Source organism: Nicotiana sylvestris, chromosome 11, assembly GCF_000393655.2.
Source record: "Nicotiana sylvestris chromosome 11, ASM39365v2, whole genome shotgun sequence".
Taxonomy (NCBI): Eukaryota; Viridiplantae; Streptophyta; class Magnoliopsida; order Solanales; family Solanaceae; genus Nicotiana; species Nicotiana sylvestris.
In genome coordinates this window covers 139,000,420-139,017,751 of record NC_091067.1, presented here as the reverse complement: position 1 = coordinate 139,017,751, position 17,332 = coordinate 139,000,420, and the positions used below count along the sequence as shown (strand labels likewise).

At 33.9% G+C, this 17,332-nt stretch overlaps 3 protein-coding genes across 3 annotated transcripts; all 3 read right to left on the bottom strand.

Annotated features, from left to right (window-relative positions):
- Window positions 1-2,017: 2,017 nt before the first annotated feature.
- On the bottom strand, window positions 2,018-7,030 carry LOC104249499 (ATP synthase subunit d, mitochondrial-like). Its single transcript, XM_009805935.2, has 5 exons — window positions 6,697-7,030; window positions 5,569-5,650; window positions 2,942-3,006; window positions 2,458-2,544; window positions 2,018-2,351 (listed from the first exon to the last, which is right to left on the bottom strand). Exons 1-5 carry the CDS (start codon window positions 6,865-6,867, stop codon window positions 2,250-2,252), a joined length of 507 nt encoding a protein of 168 aa, XP_009804237.1. The 5' UTR covers window positions 6,868-7,030; the 3' UTR covers window positions 2,018-2,249.
- Window positions 7,031-12,258: 5,228 nt separating this feature from the next.
- On the bottom strand, window positions 12,259-12,930 carry LOC138881736 (secreted RxLR effector protein 161-like). Its single transcript, XM_070161987.1, has one exon. The coding sequence runs from the start codon at window positions 12,928-12,930 to the stop codon at window positions 12,259-12,261; it is 672 nt and encodes a 223-aa protein (XP_070018088.1).
- A 2,975-nt stretch (window positions 12,931-15,905) lies between these two features.
- Window positions 15,906-16,969, bottom strand: LOC104249501 (uncharacterized). The gene is made up of 2 exons (XM_009805939.1): window positions 16,640-16,969; window positions 15,906-16,511 (listed from the first exon to the last, which is right to left on the bottom strand). Exons 1-2 carry the CDS (start codon window positions 16,967-16,969, stop codon window positions 15,906-15,908), a joined length of 936 nt encoding a protein of 311 aa, XP_009804241.1.
- Between the last annotated feature and the right edge of the window lie 363 nt (window positions 16,970-17,332).

Genomic DNA, 17,332 nt, shown 5'->3' with positions numbered 1-17,332 from the left:
CGAGCTGCAGCTGCCCGATCACTAAAATCCTATAGAAACCCGTCTCTCGCAGGCGTGTGACTACATAGGGATGGAGAACTCTATCATGCAGAAAGTCCCACATGTCGTCCACTCTCCTAGCGCGGAGAGTCTGGGTCAGTAACTCTCCCTCCCATATGTGAGCGGACCTATGATCGCCCCGTAACGATAGTAGCTCATCGCTGGAAGATCCGGGATGAATAGGCGGCACCTCCATGTCGTATACTGTAAATTAAACAACATTAATTACATGTTAGTTTTATAATTTTATATGTTTGTTTGTAAATTAAATAAATAATTTTTATAATTATACAATCTTTCATTATTATGTATTCATATAAGGGTTCCAGACTCGATATTTGAGGCCTAGTAGCACTAAGATATCCTAAATTCTTCTATGTGTTAGTTTTATTATTTTACATATTAGTTTTATAATTTTATATGTTTGTTTGTAAATTAAATAATTAATTTTTATAATTATACAATATTTAATTATTAAATATTCACATATGGGTTCTAGGCTCGATATTTGCGGGCCAGTAGCACCAATTATATGTTGATTATAATTGGACAAAGTTTATGCTTGATCTATCAGTTATTTTGATGTATTTTTGAGTATAAGAGATACTTACACTACAGGGAAACTACGCTAAAAGGCACTACATTTTACTACGCTAAAAGACACTACATTTTACTACCCTAAAAAGGCACTATATTGCTAGTCTTTAAGCAAATAAATAACATAAATCAGATAAAAAACAACAAATACATTTAATCACAAACATTCACGAAAATACATATACAATAGAAAAAAAAAACTTATTAACATTTTTTTTAATAAATAATAATGATTTCTCAGTTTTTACATATTTTTTTAGCACGCTAGTATCTAAGTCCGGATAAAAATAACATACTAGTTTAATCGCAAAAAAAAAAAAAAAAAACAAACACATGTAAAGCAACTAATATGCATTTTTTATACGAGTTTCGACAAAAATTAAATCGGAATACCTCGATTTATGTTTTTTGGAATGTTGAAGAATTGAAGATTTTAGTCCGAAACGAACAACCACAACGAGAGAAGGCCTTAGCTAGGATGTGGGACTAACACTATTTACTTTTTATGGGACGGGTGAGGTCCACTCGAGTTTTTAATCTCGTTAATTGATTGGGGGAGGGGCGTTGTTAAAATAAAAAATGGGGGCTTCTGGTTTGAACATGGGAGAAGGGAAGGGGACGAGTATATGAAGAGGCAAAACGTGGTTTGTTAAGGCGTTTTATAGTCTTAATAAACCACATTTTATATAAACGTCCAATCATCCCAAACGGACGTTAAGGTAAAAAGCAATTCAAAAGGACGTTTTATATACTTTGGTCACTAAATTTTTTTCCCACCTATTTATGTATTTTATGTCCAAAAGAACCACAACGGGGGTTCTGGAGCTATGCCCACCTCAAAAATGCTAAATAAGGGCATTCATTATCCTGCTCACTCCGTAAAGAAAGAGGACCCCTTGCTTTTATTGACCAACCTGTCGCAATCCTATCAAAGTCTATTTCATTACTGCCAAATTTTCTCAATCAAGAAAACATTCATAGAAAATAACCTGTTGACAAGCAAACCAGAAGTTGGAAAATAGAGATAGCCATCACAATGACTGAAAAATAAAATTTCAGCGAGACAGTTAAGAATGGAAATGCAACTCTTCTTCATATGAGTAATGGTTTAGCCCAAAATAGAAAAATGCATTGAACATGGAACTTCGCCCTGACCGGGTAAACTTTCTTGAACTCATGATATCCTACAATCTAGGATGTGCTTTAATATACTCAGAACTGGACTTATTACATTAAATATTTGAGAATCCATCTCTCTTTAGTCAACAAGCAAGGACATACCCATCATAACATTCAAATTAGCAAAACACCTACTCACATCAGAAAACTGACGAGAAACTCAAATGGACCAGCTAGTATTCCAGTCTCAAAGAATCCAAGATTTGCTTCAGTAATGGAATTATGATATACTTAATCGCTCAAGACATCTTTTGCCTCCAACCAGAGGCTACATTTATCTCGGAGCCAAAGTAAATTGTAGCAGTTCAAATTCTTCAAAATAACCCAGAAAATGTAAAAACAAAACAATTGGTTCTTCCCTTTTATTTCTAAATAACAGATGAACTCAGAGAATCCACGCCACAGGGGATCCAGAAAACCGCTCATGAAGCCACCTAGTAGCCCCAGTAATCGTTTCGAATTTCATCATCAAATTTCTTCTTTAACTCAGGATGCTTCGCAAAGTACTCTTCTGCTGTCATGGTGCTAAGTTTTTTCTGTAAATGAAAACAGAGCCATGTTTGAATACACATATTGAGGAGGAAAGATAAGTTGGTGTATTTATATGGAGATAGAGGAAATTAATGGGCAACTCTACATCACCTTCAACTCTTGGACTTCGGCAACTTCCTTTTCTAGTCTTTCAGACTCCTTTAGAGATATCTGCTCGGCTTCTTTCAGTTCCACCAACTGCAGTTTAGTGCAAATAAATTGATTAAACAATTTCTGAGACATGAAACTTTATTAGCATCAAAACTTTTAAAACATGCAAATAATAACAGTCGGATACAAGAACATAGGTGCCTATTGTAAGTATGCCATCTGACAACACTACCTTCAACCTACCTTGCCTTTTGTTCCATTTGAAGAGGTTGATTCTATAAGTGGCTAGACTGCAGACTACCCATCTTTAAGAATTCAAATTAGCAAATAAGAGTTCAGAGTATTCAGTCAATTGGTAGGACTCTTATCTTACAACTAATTATTCCACTAGTATAACAACATTAATACATATAATTAGGAAAATGAAAAAGAAATTACGAGACCAAACAATCAGGGAAGAGAATAATATCGTGATTTTCCTTACCAAGGCATCAAACTTGGGTTTGTATTGAGGAGTAACTGTGTCCTCAAACTTGGGGATCTCAATGCCTGCAAGACAACATTGTTCAAACCAATAGCTCCAGACAAAAATACCTTAATTTGAAGAAAAATAAACTTTAACATGTATAAGTCAAACCACGATTAACAAACTTCAGATGATTGTCATTCGATTTTCCAATCTATATTTGGCATGAGCTACATAGATCCACTAGTGAAAGACGGAATTGCAGTAGAAAGCAAGGTTGTCTAGAATTCACAATCAAAAATTTCAACTAATTACATCGAAAATTACCAAGAGACAGGTAGGTGCAATTCATATAACTTTATGGACTGCTAAACTTCTATTTGTTAATCACACATAACAGGAAGACAGGAACATTCCAAGAATGACAAGACATGCATCCAAAATGGTTAGTTTATACTCCAAGGAAACTACTAGCAAATTGCATGCAGATATTTAATTTTGAGGCATATTTAAGCAAGATGCGTAAACTGTGAAGAAAGCAATTCAACCTCCATAGCACAGTCAGAGCATACTGGTCATTCCGCATCCATTCAAGCATAAAAAAATGTAAATTATTGTTGGTACAAGATTGCAGGAAAAATATATGTACCCAAACGGTAATATTAAACAAGCCGAGCAGAAATGAATAAGACCTAGAAAGAATTCTGATTACGAGGGGAGAGGAAGAGAAAAAAATTGAAGTTGTTTTCTCCATGCTTCATTCAACTAAGGGAAAATCTAAGGCTCTTATTATGCTGGATATTCCAAACAGGAGCTATGGCATTTCCAGAAAAATTCCCTATGAGATTAGAAAATTGCAGTGTACTGAGTCACTGTTGGCCAAACACGGTGATATTTTGACTTAATGAGGAGGTCAAAGAAGAAAAGAGAAAGAGCTGTTGTCCAGCTGGTCAGTGGTCAGCGAACCAGATATGATGCAAGAATTCTAGAGCTCATAACATTAGCTTTATAGAAAGCTACAGCTCCAAATGGTTATACCGCTGCAGTCTCATGGTTCGTTCACTTTAAAAAATATTAAGACAGTTTTCCAGAGTTAAAAGTTTTTACATGGTATCCTTGCAGTTGAAGTGGGAAGTCTCATTCTCTTTTGAGTCCAACACATATTTGAGAATTTTAAAAAGGAGAACAAGTTCCAAACTAAATAAATCTTTTATCTCATCATAACAGTACACAAGGAGTAGACGATACTTCATGTTTTCAGACCTCTTCATTAACTTCAACTCACCCTGAACTCCCCCCCCCCAAACCCCCCAATTAGCTACTTAAAGCATAGCTTTTCAAATATATTACCCTCGCGCTGACAGCCAAAATCCGGTTTCACTCAGCTGTAACAAAGTATCCAACATCTATGCATCTGGCGGACTAGACAGCTACACAAAGATATTACGTCTTTCACATACTTGAGTCTAAGTAAAACAGAAGATGAAATCTTTCTTAGCCAAACAATAAAAGTAATAAACCTGAAGTCCTTAGGCCAAGTTTGGATGGTGCTGTGACTTAACTATCATGTTATGAGAAATTCTTTTTCCGATAATTTTCTATTGTTTATTATTTACCAGGTAGTTCCCAGGGAATGTTCTATTTTCAGATGATTCATGGCAGAATTCACAGGATCCATCAAGTTCTGGCGCCCCACTTAACGTTTATTGCTCTAAACCTTCACTACCGTGGAAAAGCAAACATTCACTCGTCCTAACTCGCTAATCAGCCACCAGCAAGAATATTTAGCTTTTAATTAAAAAAAGTCAAGAAAGTCCTTTAACTGTGGAACCTCGAGAAAATATACTAAAGTCCCATCTTACATGATACATGACAGGGTCTATACTAGAAGAACAGGAAAGCAGTAAATAATACACATAGAATTTATGAAATAACAGCTCCATCAAACTAGATAGTAAAATACTCCGAGTTATACCACGTCAAACAACAAATATACACAGACCATTTTGAATAATTTTCATTACATCAGGAAAATGGAAAACGATCTCGTCTGAGAAAAGAAAATGCACAAATAGCTCACTCCAGAGCTCTTCATCCTTAGAAATTACTAACGAAGACTACTCACGCATTAATTGCTACACTGAAGTCCAACAGTCTCAAGGTGAGGCATCCTTCAACAAGGATTTTCAGGAAAGACTTCGGAAAAATATGCTAGAATGATTTGACATATCCTTTTACCAGAGATGATCTGAATATTTTCCATACAGACCCAAAGGGAAATTTTTAATGAAAATTGGACAGTATATGCTGCATGTCTAATGCACATTACAGTAGATTCATCAACTAATAAAGTTTTTACTCAGGCATTTGAAATTGAAACAGATGATTATAGCCACTAACAATCATTAATGAAAGCTGTCGACCAATTTCAATTAGAAAGATTTACTTGATGACTGATCTAAACAAAGATTAGAAACAATAATCATGTGTTTGTCTTCACTAGACTGTGCTAAAAAGCATTTTTTGGCCAGCACTTCTAACTAAAACTCTTATAAATGCTGGATGTTATCACCAAAAAGACTACAACAAAAAACACAAAGTAAAGAAAAGATTTAAACAGAAAAAGAAGATGATGCTCCACATACTTTCATAGGCCTCTTTGTACATGTCTACCAAGCGAGAACCAATTCCTTTCCTGTAGTATTCCCAGTTTATGGGCTCAGGCTCCTGCATGATCAAGAAGCGAAGATTCCTTCTGCGTTAGAATCTCCAAATAGATTCAAGTCCCAATTAAAAATATATTACAAAAGACTGATTACTCAAAAATGTAACAAAAACCAGAAATCAATGAGAAAATGTAACAAAAAGACATGATTAATCAGTAAACTTGATTAGGGAATACTGTAGTAGTTAAATCTCGGAGAGTACCACTAGTCAAGTCAAATATAATGAGAAACTTTATATAAGAAGACTAAAAGTCACTTCAAATAGCACATGAAAGAGTTAATTCATGCAGGTTTTTCCATTATGAAAATTCTTATTTGCATCAGCTAATTCAAAACTTTACAGAATGGCGAAGAGAAAAGCTCATTCAGTTTCTTTTTTTTCCTCCTTTACAGTAAGAAAATGGCTGAATTGATAATGAAAGCTGAAAAACACAGAGGTTCTTCCCTATAGAAAAGTTCACCGAGATATGGCAACCAAAGTTACTCGATGCAAAAGAGATAATATCCGAGTTTTCAAGATACAGTCAAATTTTCAACAAACACCAAACTCTATTCATCCAGCCAAGTTTGCAATACCTAAAGACGATAATAGAATTCCAAATGATACTACAATCAATTCAAGCAGTCAAATTTAATCCTACAACCAAAACATTTCTATAGCTCGCATAAGAATATATCAGTAAATCACCATATAAACATTACTCTACACACACACACACACACATAGCTATTGATTCAATCAACTAAACCTCAATCCTCTGTACACATTCCACTCTGTCCCCGCTAATATATATATATATATATATATATATATATATATATATATATATATATATAAATGCTAACTAAGAGTTCTCTGAACCACAAGTCAAAACACAGCTAACAAAATTTAATTACAAAACGATCCGTCCCTTGGAATATTAGATACAATAAATCTTCTTATTTAAAATAAATAAAAGCAAGCTAGGCACAGATCCAACAATGAAACCCTAGATCCACATAGATAAGTATAGATAGACTACACATAGAGGAAAACAGAGAGATGACCTGGCTGAACTTGGTTTGGAGTTGAGAGTTGACATCATCGAAGGCACGGCGGAGGTTAGAGAACTCCTTGCGAGCCTCATCGGTGACCAGAAGCTTCGCCATTCCTTCCCAATCAATAGTCCTGCCGGCCTTGAATGTCACGTCGGCGATCTTCTTCCCCACTCCGCTCATTTTCGATCTCTCTTTTTTTCTCTTCTCTCTTCGGCAGCACAGATGTGAAGCTCGTTTTTTGCTATCGTAATCTTTCGGCTGTTTTTGTTCGATACGCTATACCCCTATTCTCTCTCTCTCTCTCTTTTTCTTTTATTTTACTTTTAAGTTTTCTTTCCCTTTTTAGTAGAGCATGAATATTTACGTACTATTTATTTTTCTTTGTTTCCAATGGCAATATACATTTTGAATTGTGAACAAGGATAACTTACCACGTTCTAAAAATACTAGAAGAATTATATTTCGACCATTCACATAGTTCAGGAGCAAGTTTGACTTTATATGTTATTAAATTTTAAATACATGACGACAAATCATGCTAATTAGTTTTATAACAAATATAATTATGCTAATTAGTTTTAGTCAATAACAACAAATATAGAGCCCGTTTGGATTGACTTAAAAAAGTTGTTTTTCAACAAAAATAATTTTTAAGTCAAAAAATAATAAGTTGGGTTACCCGACTTTTAACTTATTTTAAGCACTTTTTTTACTTTGCCAAACACTAAGAGCATGTTTGGAAAGCGAGAAGGGAATTGGATTGGTGTGTAATTACACAATTTAACATGTTTGTTTGACCAAGTAATTACTTGGTTATTGGAGAATTGGGTGTAATTGAGAGGGAGTAATTACACTCTTCAATTCTCAAGGGGAATAAAGAATTGAGTGTAATGTAATTACAAGGCAATCTTTCAAATTCTTTTTTTCCTTTCAAATATAAATTTTTTCACATGAGGAAACAAATAAGACAGATTTTTTTATCATGTAATCCGACGTTGTCCTGTTGCATGTAATTAGTTTATTGCTAGCTCATTTATTAATTTCATTTGGAATATTAATTCACTAAACCCATATTGTTGTTAGTCAGTTATAAAGAAGTGAGCGTCTTCTAGCTTCTTCCCATTGGTATCTAGTAATCCTTCAATGGACCAGCCATGCTTTATATAGCTTCTCCAAATTTTTGTTCGTTTCATTATAATTGCTACAACCTTCATTAATAAGACCAAATGAGCTTCTTATTGTTGTTCAAATTTGACATACGTTGTTATTATTAAATTATGCCATATTTTCATTGTTCTCTTTCAAATTATAAAATTACTTATATGGAGAACTAATACCAATTATTTTATTATGATATTATTTACTATTTTATAATTAATTAATATATTTTCTTACAAAAAAATATATATAATACATAATAATAAATAATATTTAATATTTCTTATTACATAACTATTTTCACAGTAAAACTTAATTATTGTACATGTTAATCTGAAAAAAGTTATTTAACTACTCTCTCCGGTCTAAAATAAGTAATTTTTTGGCCTTTTTCTTGTGGTCCAAAATAAGTGATATTTTCAAATTTCAAGAATGAATTGATTATTTTTTTTCTACATTGCCCTTGGAGTAATTAATATTGGAGTATGTGTTATGAGTGTGTATATGAAGAGATAATAAAGGTTAATATGGTCAATTTCATTGCTAATTAATGTTAAAAGGTGAATTTCTTAATATGTGTGAAAACAACTAAAAAATTACTTATTTTGGACCAGAGGGAGTATATAATTACACTAGTACAACCAAACATTACATTGGTAATTACACTGTAATTACATCGCGACAAACAAACAAACCATTGTAATTACTATACTGTGTAATTACCAGACTGAATAATTACTACCCTAGTAATTACACAACCAAGTAATTACACATGGCTTTCCAAACAGACTCTAAAAAAAGCTTAACATCTGATTTGAACAACTTAAAAGCCAATCCAAACACCTTCATAACCACTTTTGGTAACAACAAGGTCAAAAATAAAAAATAAAAAATTAATATGACGCGATACCTCTAATCAAGAAGCAATATATTGTCTTTACAAATATAATACGATTATAAAGACACACTACCCAAGCAAATCAATAATTTAATATTTGTACATGTTAATTTAGCCATAAGCACTAAAAATTCGTCATTTGAATTTAAGTGACTTATCGAAATATCTTGTTAGTGGAGTTTAGAACAAGGACAAAAAAATGGTGACGATTATGAAATAAAAGCAATTTAGTAAAACATGAACAAGAAATAAAGACAATTTAGTAAAACATGAACAAGAAATAGAGATAGAGAGAAAGGAAGAGATTTTCTTCTTCAATTGTGTGTATTTTCCTATCTATTACAAGGTCTTTATATAGGCATAAAAAGTAAAGAAAATATGTCATGGAATATACCATTGAACATACAAAATATGTCATTGAATATGTCATTAAGCATTTGAGATGAAAATCATGGAAGAAGAGTAGACATCCACCATAATGTGATATTTATTATAACAGTGACAGAGATTTTAGCTCACGTGAGAATTCCGTTTGTGTTTGTTAAAATTGGTTAACACTGTTTGTTTAGAAGGGAAAAGGACCAGATATACACTTCTACTTTTAAATATTGTTTACAATTAATCTCCGTTATACTTTGGGAGCAAAAATACCCATGCCGTTACAATTCTTCTCAAATATGCCCCTATCTCTAACGAAGATCCACTGTGGCAATGACTCAGCTATTAAAATTTCACGTGGACTAGCATTTAGATGAGGTAGATGCCACGTGGCTTACCACCGCATCACACTAACCTTAATTAATTTACAACTGACATTGAGATCCATCAATTAAAGAATCAACAAAACTAACAAAAACCAATCTAAAAACAATCCGAAAATCCCAAATATCAAGAAATTTCAAGACTGAATCATATGAGTTGATTTCATAAAAGCTAATGAAACAAATTTTAAAAACAAGAGTACCCCGAAAACAGATATATCATGCAAAAATTTGACTGTGTAAAAGAATAAAGTAAACAATGGAAAAACGATGAAATCTCCATAAGTTGGGTAGGATTCATGTTCCCAACTAAGAGAACTCCTCACTTGAAGCACACATATTATCTTAGTTTATCAAAATATTCAATCTTACAAATGTTATCTGTTAGAATTTTAAGTGAAATTGTGTGTTCATATGAATTGAGAAAAGTCCGGTTCTTTAGACCCTTATCATAGTGTGAGTTAGAGCGTGACTTTTGGGAGCTCCATTTAGCTTGGAAAATTGCATCAAGTTAGGGAAGATGGGCCCATGACAAAGACGAATTTAAGCAATCACAGATTCACTACGAACCCATTTGGGTGTTCTTCAAGTTTTTCCAAATAGTCCAATGGTTATTTTAGTTTTCCTTCAACTACGTTTTCCCAAATAGCAAACGATTCTAAAAAAGAAAAAATGGGAAGAACTAGAGAAAGTATTGTCCTACTGGGGAAGGGGATAAAATAAGGTTAGGCTGGTGAGGTGGCATGTCACGTGGCGTCCACCTCACCTAAATGTCAACCCACATGGAATTTTAATCTCTATGTCATTGCCACAGTAGACCTCCGTTAGAGATAGAGGTATATTTTTTATAAGAATTATAACGGTAGAGGTACTTTTGCTCCTAATGTATAACGGAGGACAAATATAAATAATATTTTAAAGTAAAAGGGTATATCTGACCATTTTCCCTGTTTAGAATTTAACGGAGACTAAAAATGATAAGATTAGATAAACTTAAAGGACCAACGTGTTAAAAGTAAATATAAAGGATCGCATTTAAACCTACCCCCAAACATAAAGGACCATCTTTGTAATTTTGTCGTGTGCTTAGAGTTCCCTTTGAGCACCAAACAGTCGTAGACCTGAGGCGCAATAGCGTGGTTAAGGGATTGATATTCTGGAACGAACGAGAAAGAGAACTGAATAACTAATTGGCACTTCAAAAAGGAAATAGGCAATTTTAGTTTTTAATAATCAAAGGATGATTGGCTTCTGAACATAAAAAGTACGCCTTCCAATCTTCTTTAAGAAAATACACAATTTTCTCGGGCTACACCACCAAAAACGAAAGAAAGGAACTCCTAAGAAAATCTGGGTATGGCGTCAATATCTTTGTCTGAAGACTCTTACATCATCTTCGGTTAGAGCGGGGCAGTTGCTGACACTCAATTTTGATCCTTCGTATTAAAATTAACTTCTACATGCTTCCTAGTCTGAATAATTGTAGCTTTTGTATATTATTTGGCTTAATGCAATTTATTGATAATTATTCCTATTTTCACAAGATATAGTAATTTTTATCATTTTATTGCGATTAGTTAAATACTACGAGTTTTGTGCATTTTTCTACAATTCAATATAATTATTGGTAATTGTCCTATTTTTCAAAAACTAAGATTTTCTATCAATTTGCTACCCTTCAAAAATAAATAATAATTACCACAATATTATTGTAATAGTTGGCAATTTTAATAAACATTACATGCCGTATTTTTAAATTAAATAATCATCTTTTAAATCGTAGCACAATCTATTAATTACTTGAAAGTTGATAAAATTTATTTCAAAATACATATCAAATTCAATCAAACTCAACGTCCCGTCAATACCATGATGTGACAAGACATCTTCATGTGACTTGCCACATGAGAAAAATAATATTACAACCATTAGAATGACTCAATAAATCTGACTGTCTGATATTAGCATAGTAAACTTGCACACCTTCATAACCACTTTTTGTAACAACAAGGTCAAAAATAAAAAATAAAAATTAATATGACGCGATACCTCTAATCAAGAAGCAGTATATTGTCTTTACAAATATAATACGATTATAAAGACACACTACCCAAGCAGAAATCAATAATTTAATATTTGTACATGTTAATTTAGCCATAAGCACTAAAATTCGTCATTTGAATTTAAGTGACTTATCGAAATATCTTGTTAGTGGAGTTTAGAACAAGGACAAAAAAATGGTGACGATTATGAAATAAAAGCAATTTAGTAAAACATGAACAAGAAATAAAGATAATTTAGTAAAACATGAACAAGAAATAGAGATAGAGAGAAAGGAAGAGGTTTTCTTCTCCAATTGTGTGTATTTTTCTATCTATTATAAGGCCTTTATATAGGCATAAAAAGTAAAGAAAATATGTCATGGAATATGTCATTGAACATACAAATATGTCATTGAATATGTCATTAAGCATTTGAGATGAAAATCGTGGAAGAAGAGCAGACATCCACCATAATGTGATATTTATCATAACACTCCCCCTTGGATGTCTATAGATAATGTGCCTCGTTAAAACCTTACTAAGAAAAAATCCTGTAGGGAAAAAATCTTAGTGAAAGAAAAAGAGTACACATATCTGTAATACGCTTTATTTGTTGCCTCGTTAAAAACCTTACCAGTAAAACCCAGTAGGACAAAACCTAGGCTAAGGGAAAAAGAGTACAACGCGTATCTTACTCCCCCTCATGAAAATATCACTTTATTTTCCGAAGACGACACATTCCAATCTTCTGTCTGAACTTCTCAAATGTTGAGGTTGGTAATGCCTTAGTAAACAGATCAGCCAAATTTTCACATGAATGAATCTGTTGAACATTAATTTCACCATTTTGTTGAAGATCATGCGTAAAAAAAAACTTTGGTGAAATGTGTTTTGTTCTGTCTCCTTTGATGTATCCTCCTTTCAGTGGAGCAATGCATGCAGCATTGTCTTCATATAGTGTAGTTGGGTTATCTGTTTTCATAAGAAAACCACACATTTCCTGAATATGCCGAGTCATTGATCTCAACCAAACACATTTCCGACTAGCCTCATGAATGACTATTATCTCAGCATGATTTGAAGATGTGGCAACTATTGTTTGTTTCATTGAATGACATGATATAGCAGTACCTCCATATGTAAACAAATAGCCTGTTTGAGAACGGGCTTTATGTGGATCAGACAAATAACCTGCATCGGCATAGCCAATCATTTCTGACTTGAATTCATTAGAATAAAATAATCCCATATCTATGGTTCCCCGAAGATATCTAAATATATACTTAACACCATTCCAATGTCTTCTTGTTGGAGAGGAGCTGAATCTTGCTAATAAGCTCACTGCAAAAGTAATATCTGGTCGAGTATTGTTGGCAAGATACATCAGTGCCCCAATTGCACTAGATATGGAGTTTCATCACCAACGAGCTCTTCATCATTTTCTTAGGCCGAAATGGATCTTTATTTATGTCAAGCAATCTCATAATCATTGCGGTACTCAATGGATGTGCATTATCCATGTAAAATCGCTTTAAAACCTTTTTAGTGTATGTTGATTGATGGACACAAATTCCATTTGGTACATGTTCAATTTGGAGGCCAAGACAAAATTTTGTCTTACCAAGATCTTTCATTTCAAATTATTTCTTCAAACACTCTACAGCCTTTGGAAGCTCTTTCGAAGTGCCAATGATATTCAAGTCATCAACATACACAACTATGATGACAAATTCAGATTCAGACCTCTTAATAAAGACACAAGAGCAAATAGGGTCATTTTTGTACCCTTCATTTAAGCAAATACTCGCTAAGGTGATTGTACCACATCCTCCCTGATTGCTTCAATCCGTATAAGGGTTTCTGAAGCTTTATTGAACAAGTTTCTCTTGAACTTTTATGTGCTTCAGGAACTTTAAATCCTTTAGGGATTTTCATAAAAATTTCATTGTCTAGTGAGCCATATAAGTAGGCTGTGACAACATCCATCAACCGCATATCAAGTTTTTCATGGACTGCCAGATTTATTAGATACCTGAAGGTAATTGCATCTACCACAGGAGAATATGTCTCTATATAATCAAGGTCAGGCCTTTGCGAAAATCCTTGTGCCACAAGTCGTGCTTTATATCTTACAACTTCACCTTTCTCATTTCGTTTTCGCATAAAAACCCATTTGTAACCCACTGGCTTGATACCTTCAGGCGTTCGGACTATTGGTCCGAAAACTTCACGTTTTTCGAGTGAACCAATTCTGTTTGAATTGCGTTTTTCCATTTTGGCCAATCATTTCTCTGTCTACATTCATCGATAGATTTTGGCTCAAGATCCTCATCTTGTTGCATTATTTCAACTGCAACATTATATGCAAAATTGTTTTTAGCAACAACGTTATTTCGGTTCCACCTTTTTCCCGTAGAGACATAGCTTATTGATATCTCTTCATTTTCATCATTTCCAGGTACTAGAACCTCATGTGAGGTCTTATCAATTGCTATGTTATGATCAATTTGATCATTTGCTCCTTTTATTTTTCGGGGATTCTTATCCTTGGAACCAATTGGTCTACCACGTTTAAGGCGTGGCCTAGACTCATTTTCATCATCATACTGTCCAGTTGGGACATCAACTCGAATTGGAGCATTTACAGCTGGAATATGCGATTTAGTAACCCGTGGAAGGTTAGTAAATGCATCTGGCAATTGATTTGCAACGTTTTGCATATAAATGATCTTTTGAACTTCTTGTTCACATTGATTTGTGCGAGGATCTAAATGAGATAGAGATAATACGTTCCAATCTATATCTTTTTCTAGCTGTTTATTTTCTTCCCCTAATGTTGGAAAAACTGATTCATCAAAATGACAATCAACAAATCTGGTTGTAAATAAATCTCCTGACATAGGCTCCAACTATTTAATAATAGAAGGAGATTCATAACCAACATATACTCCCAACCTTCTTTGGGGACCCATCTTTGTGCTTTTTGGTAGAGCAATTGGAACATATACTGCACATCCAAAAATTCTTAGATGGGAAATATCTGGCTCATGACCAAAAGCCAATTGTAATGGGGAAACTTTATGATAACTGGTTGGTCTTTATGCGCACAAGTGCTGCTGCATGCAAAACAGCATGTCCCCATACTGAAAGGGGAAGTTTTGTCCTAATTAGCAATGGTCTAGCTATTAGTTGGAGACGCTTAATCAATGATTCTGCTAGACCATTTTGAGTATGAACATGAGCAACCGAATGCTCAACTTTTATTCCAGTGGCCATACAATAGTCAATAAAGGCCTGAGATGTAAATTCACCAGCATTATCAAGACGAATTGTCTTAATTGCATAATTTGGAAATTGTGCTCTTAACCTTATTATTTGGGTCAATAGTCTCGCAAATGTCGTATTACGAGTTGACAATAAGCACACATGTGACCATCTTGTAGATGCGTCTATCAAGACCATAAAATACTTGAATGGTCCACATGGAGGGTGTATAGGCCCACATATATCACCTTGTATACATTCCAGAAATACAGGAGATTCAATCCCAACTTTAGCTGATGTTGGTTTAATAACCAATTTTCCTTGAGAACAAGCAGCACATGAGAATTCCTTAAATTGAAGAATCTTCTTGTTCTTCAATGTATGCCCATTTGAATTCTCTATTATTCTGCACATCATGTTAGAACCGGGATGACCCAACCGGTCATGCCAAATGAAAAAATCATTAGAAGTAGTAAACCTTTTGTTTACTATGGCATGTGATTCAACCACACCAATGTTTGTGTGGTACAATCCAGAAGAAAATGCGGTCAATTTTTCGTGCATATATCTTTTGTCCGCTTTTATTGTAGTAACATAAAGGTATTCAACCTTTCCTTCGTTTGATGTCTCAACATGGTAGCCATTTTGGCGAATAGCTTTGAAACTTAACAAGTTTCTTTGAGACTTACTACAATACAATGCATTATCAATAGTTAATATCGTTCCTCCGGATAATAATAAGGCCGCTCTTCCAGAGCCCTCAAGCAACTTTGTACTACCGGATATTGTATTAACATATGCCTTTTTCATAACCAAATAAGAAAAAAAAACTTTTCTCTTAATATTGTGTGAGTTGTAGCACTATCCAAAAGACATAAATCTTCATTACTCATCTTGGATCCAATTGAAGACTGAGGAATTTTAATTTCTTCATAAAAAAATACATCATGAGAAATACGGAAACAACTAACATCACCAACGACAACATAAGACAACTTAAGTACTACTTGAAAATAAAAACAACTTCAGACGAGACAAAAACACCGAAAATAAAAATAACAACATAATTGCATTCCCTAGTAAAATGATCAAACATTAGTTTTGATCTCCAAAGAAGTCTTCAACTTCCAAATGAGTAATATCATCGAGGCCTTGAAAATCATCATCATTCAAAGCAAGATTTGCCTCGGCATTGTCATCATTTTTGTTTGAAGGCCCTGCCTCAAAATCATTTTTAAAGGTCAAATGTGACTCCACTGGAGCATTAACAGAAGATGCTCCAACATTATTTGCCTTTCTTTCAAAGGAGTTTTGATAAAGTTTGACAAAATGCTCAGGTGCACGACATTCAATTTTCCAATGACCTTTCATGCCACAGCGGTGGCAGTTACCGCTTTTGCCTCGTGAAGGATTGTTTTGAGAACTCATATTATTTTCTCGTTTGCCATGACCACCACGATGACGACTATTATATCGTCTCTTACCATTGCCATGCCCATGTACATTCATATGGCCATGATTATTATTATGTCTTTTTCCAGACTTATCACGTCTAGTTGTCATATTCGCTTCAGGAAGCGGAGCTGACCTTGTGGGACGGGCTTCGTGATTTTTCAGCAAAAGGGTATTATGTTGCTCAGCCACCAGAAGGCATGAGATCAATTCAGAATACTTTTTAAAACCTCTTTCACGGTATTGCTGCTGTAATACCATATTTGAGGCATGCAAAGTCGTAAGAGTCTTTTAAGTAAATCCTCATCATTCATAACTTCCCCACATAATTTCAATTGGTAAGTTATTCGAAATACAACAGAGTTATACTCACTTACGGTCTTAAAATGCAACTGTAAGTGTATCCACTTATATCGAGCCCTTGGCAATACCGTAACCTTAAGGTGATCATACCTTTCCTTCAGGCCAGTCCATAATTCAAGTGGATCTTTCACTATTAAATATTCAACCTTCAAACCTTCATCAAAATGATGACGAAGGAAAATCATGGCCTTCGCTTTGTCCTGGCTTGATGCCTCATTACCATGAGTAATGGTATTACCAAGACCTTTAGCAGCTAAGTGAATCTCAGCATCGAGAACCCATGATAGATAGTTCTTTCCAGAAATATCAAGTGCCACAAACTCAAGCTTTGACAAGTTCGACATAGTGAAGACTATCAAAGAAGATAAATAATTAGAAATTATTAGGATAATAGCGTAAAAAAACGATTACACTAAACTCTTCTGATTCTGTATGATATTTAGGTGAAAAATACCAATCCAAAAATGAATGATAATGGTATATTCGTCTATACGTCTATTGTTCCCAATGTACTGGATAATGAAATTTTATTAGCTCCTCTTAGCTATGAGATTATTACTAGGAATATTTACTATAACGTCATGAGATTCATGATTATTTCTGTTTTCCATTGTGTTAGAAGGATTATTTCTATTTTTCAAAAGATTTACACATTTGTTCATCGATCTTTGTCAGTACTATATTCATGAATAAAAAAAATGATGTTC